Source organism: Lissotriton helveticus, chromosome 6 (genome assembly GCF_964261635.1).
Source record: "Lissotriton helveticus chromosome 6, aLisHel1.1, whole genome shotgun sequence".
In the NCBI taxonomy this organism is placed as follows: Eukaryota; Metazoa; Chordata; class Amphibia; order Caudata; family Salamandridae; genus Lissotriton; species Lissotriton helveticus.
Genome location: NC_136067.1, coordinates 1,431,940,983 through 1,431,944,726, shown reverse-complemented (window position 1 = coordinate 1,431,944,726; position 3,744 = coordinate 1,431,940,983). Strand labels below are relative to the sequence as shown.

At 37.3% G+C, this 3,744-nt stretch overlaps 1 protein-coding gene across 1 annotated transcript; it reads left to right on the top strand.

The window, feature by feature from the left end:
• Positions 1-2,026: 2,026 nt before the first annotated feature.
• Positions 2,027-3,058, top strand: LOC144761778 (trace amine-associated receptor 3-like). Its single transcript, XM_078647024.1, has one exon. The coding sequence runs from the start codon at positions 2,027-2,029 to the stop codon at positions 3,056-3,058; it is 1,032 nt and encodes a 343-aa protein (XP_078503150.1).
• The last annotated feature ends 686 nt before the right edge of the window (positions 3,059-3,744 follow it).

The following is a 3,744-nucleotide window of genomic DNA, read 5'->3' as shown; positions in this document are numbered from 1 at the left end:
AGGTGGGCAGGGTTGGGCCTCAGGGGGTGGGGCAGGTAGGGGATTTGTAGCTTAGGGTGGGGGTTGGGGGTCGGAGTAGTGGCAACCTTAGCCATGCACACCCCTTTACCATGAAATTATATTGTAAAGACATGTGCGGTAATGGAATGCATGGTAAAGACGCATTTGTGGTTCGGGCTGCGTGGTAGATCCTCTATTATACACCCCCACCATACCTACCTACCAGATTTAACTTCTGTTACCTAATTTAACATGCCTACTGTTACTTTCATACCCATTGCATTTATCTACCATATTCAACCTACCAGATCTAACCTTCCTAATGTACCTAACCTAGCAGATTTACTTACCATATTTATCAAACCTACCTACCATACCTACCTACCCGAAAAAAATCTACAATATCTACCTACCATACCTCCCATATCTTCCTAAGACAACTACGACTTACTTACAGTAACTTACGTGCCATACCTACCCTACTAACCAACTTCCATGCTTTATTTACTGTACCTAACCTAGCGTACCTACACTAACATTTTTATCTACAAACTATACATTGTGGGCCTGCAATGCCTAACCAAACATACCTACCTAAATACCTTATGTAAACTACCATACCTAACGTACATCGATTTCTGAAATCTTTATATCTTATGTCTGCACTGTGATGGGCAGTTTTGTGAAAAACAGCACCTTTTCTGCCTATGAAATGTTCAGACAGGTTTAAGGTCTTGAAGCCTGCTACGGAAAGTGCTTCTGTCTGACTTTACGGACTGTTATAATGCCCTGGGGACAGCAGCAAGAACTGTGGAAAGTGCTAACTGAAGATTTTGAAGGACATGAATACCTGAATTACATTATTTCTTTACAAGATTATGAGACCAATCTGCTTTGTCAATTATTGGTTCAATAGATTTAAACACATTTTCTCAAAAAATATTATTTTCATTAGTTTAGCTGTCAACATAATTTTTTCTCCCACAGACAAAGCCTACTCAATGTTGTTTAACAATAACTGGCATTAATCTGGAGATGCTTTTCAGTAAATTGAACAGAATCAATGTATGAAGGTCTGCTCCCTATACAGAGTGAAAGAGTTTTTTGGTGTACATATGCAAGAGGCAATTTGAATAATATTGGATAATAAAATGTCTGGTCCATGATTCTCTGGAAGTACACTAAATAGAACAAAACTCTTCCTTGCATATTATGCACTCTGCCACAAATAATTTCTACAACAGGGCATAATGTTGCAATTTTTTACACAAATTTCCCCAGGAGTTTGTGGTTCTATCCAGATTATGATGTACTGACTGTTTCCACTTTCAATTGCAATAATATGTTTAATATCACAGCTAAAGTATTCTATGGAATATCATTTTAAATACAGGGATTTAAATATTCTCAGTTTTTAAACTTGAAGTGAATTTCCTTCAAAGAAGACCTGAAATTATGTGTGTTGTACATGCTAATTAAAGACATTCCTGCACTCATGCATTAGCCAAATTATTAGTGACATTTTTAAGGTCACCTCAAGGCTAGTGTTTTGTATCCTTCAAAACTGCATAGATTATTCAAAGTTATAAATCTGTTCAATGGGAAAAAACACAATAACACTCAGATTGCCTAATTTGTTTACTTATTTAAACATTGGTTTCTTTAAAATAAAGTTTCATTTTAGCAATGGCTTCAAATGTCTTTCCTAAAACGAATGCTTGTGTGTTTTTCTGTGATTTATTGCTTCATCTGCCTCACAGACATGTGGCTAAAATTACCTTTTATATAGGACATCTATTTGTTGCATATGATGTATGAAACACATTTGCTTTTTTCAATTAATTAAATCACCAAATAGTGATTGTAATGAAATATTATTTTATGAAGACTGTCCAAATTCTCTAATGAACTGTTTTTCTCTTCCTATACTAGGAACATCAATCCTTCGAAACTATCCAATTCCGTATGTACAGAATCTAAAATGATCTTCTATAATGCTCAGGAAATGTATATTTGATAAAGGAGTATGGATATACCTGACATCCCTAAGGATTTGCCTGATTGCTTCGAGTTTGGAAATGGATCATGTCCCAATAGTTCAAGGCCTTTGACAGTCAAACTAACAATGTATTTCTTTATGGGCAGCTCTATTACCATCACCATCTTGGGAAATCTAGTTCTTATGATTTCAATCACCCATTTCAAACAACTCCAATCTCAAAGTAACTCGATAATCCTTTCAATGGCCAGTACTGACTTCCTCCTTGGTGTCGCTATAATGCCATACAGCATGATCAGGTCTGTCGAGAGTTGCTGGTATTTTGGATATACATTTTGCCAATTCCATTCAAGTTTTGACCTGATGCTCAGTGTAACTTCCATTTTCCACCTTTGCTCAATAGCGATTGATCGCTATTGTGCTGTGTGTGACCCCTTACATTACTCTAACACAATGACAACATCGGTGATCAAAAGTTTGCTACTGTTTTGCTGGTTGGTGCCTGGTATATTTGCTTTTGGGCTAGTTTTATCAGAAGAAAATGCATCTGGGATTGAAGGGTATAAGACATTGGTTTCATGCTTTAATTTCTGTGCGCTTGTGTATAATAAACTGTGGGGAACAGTTGTATTTACAGCCTGCTTCTTCACTCCTGGGTTAGTAATGGTTGGGATTTATATCAATATATTTGCAGTCTCTAAAAGACATGCAAAGATGATTAACAACATGCCAGAGAATGCAAACCATGTAACTAAAGGCCAATTCTCTAAAAAGAAGGATCAGAAGGCTGCAAAAACATTGGGAATCATCATGGGGGTTTTTCTAACCTGCTGGTTGCCTGCTTTTATCACAGTTTTAATTGATCCATTTTTGGGCTTCTCCACCCCTATGGTATTGTTTGATATGCTTATGTGGCTGGGATATTTCAATTCTACTTGCAATCCCTTAATATATGGTTTCTTCTACAAGTGGTTCCGAAGAGCTCTTTGGCATATAGTATCTGGGAAGATCTTTGAACACAGCTCTAGTTCAATCGACCTGTTTCGTGAAAATGCCTGAGTGCATCAAGTTCTGCTCTTAACTATTACTCTAATGATCAATAAATGAACAATCATTAGTTCAGTTTAGCACCCCATTAACAGTGATAGTGAACTGGATAACCTGGTGAATGCTTTTGGATGTGGGCAAAAAAGCACTGCTAGTCTATTTTGCTGTTTTTACAATATTGTTTTGCTAGGCTGCGTCAGACATAAATTCAAACCGTATGACATCTGTGTAATTATTACTCACGTTGTGTTTCACATGAGAAAAATGTATCCCAAATTATGCATTCTAGAAATTAGAGAAGTGTGTGTACAATATTCAATGCAATCAGTGACAATTTAGATAACCCAGTGTAGGTGAGGGATAAGGCAGGTAGGTTGTTAGAGAATGCTTTAGGGTGGGCCAAGTTTGTGGTGGTGTTATGTCCGAGAAATATTCATTTGAGGGAAATGGCTCAACTTTTTCTCATTCTTTTGCATTTTACCGTCACACAGCGTGCGAGAATTTGAGTCAGACATGTGCAGGACGGAGGGATAATATGTGGTTCGGACAGAATGCGAGCATATGAGTCAGTAAGCATATGTGTTATGCTTGCCATTGGTCCTGACATACTGAATGTCATTCTTGACGTACTGAGGCACCTCTGGTATACTGTAATTAATTTGTGGCATAAGGAAGGGCAGACATGTTATATGGAGGGT

Coding starts and splice junctions, on each gene's coding strand:
- LOC144761778 (XM_078647024.1), top strand. CDS start 2,027: ATGGATATACCTGACATCCCTAAGGATTTGCCTGATTGCTTCGAGTTT.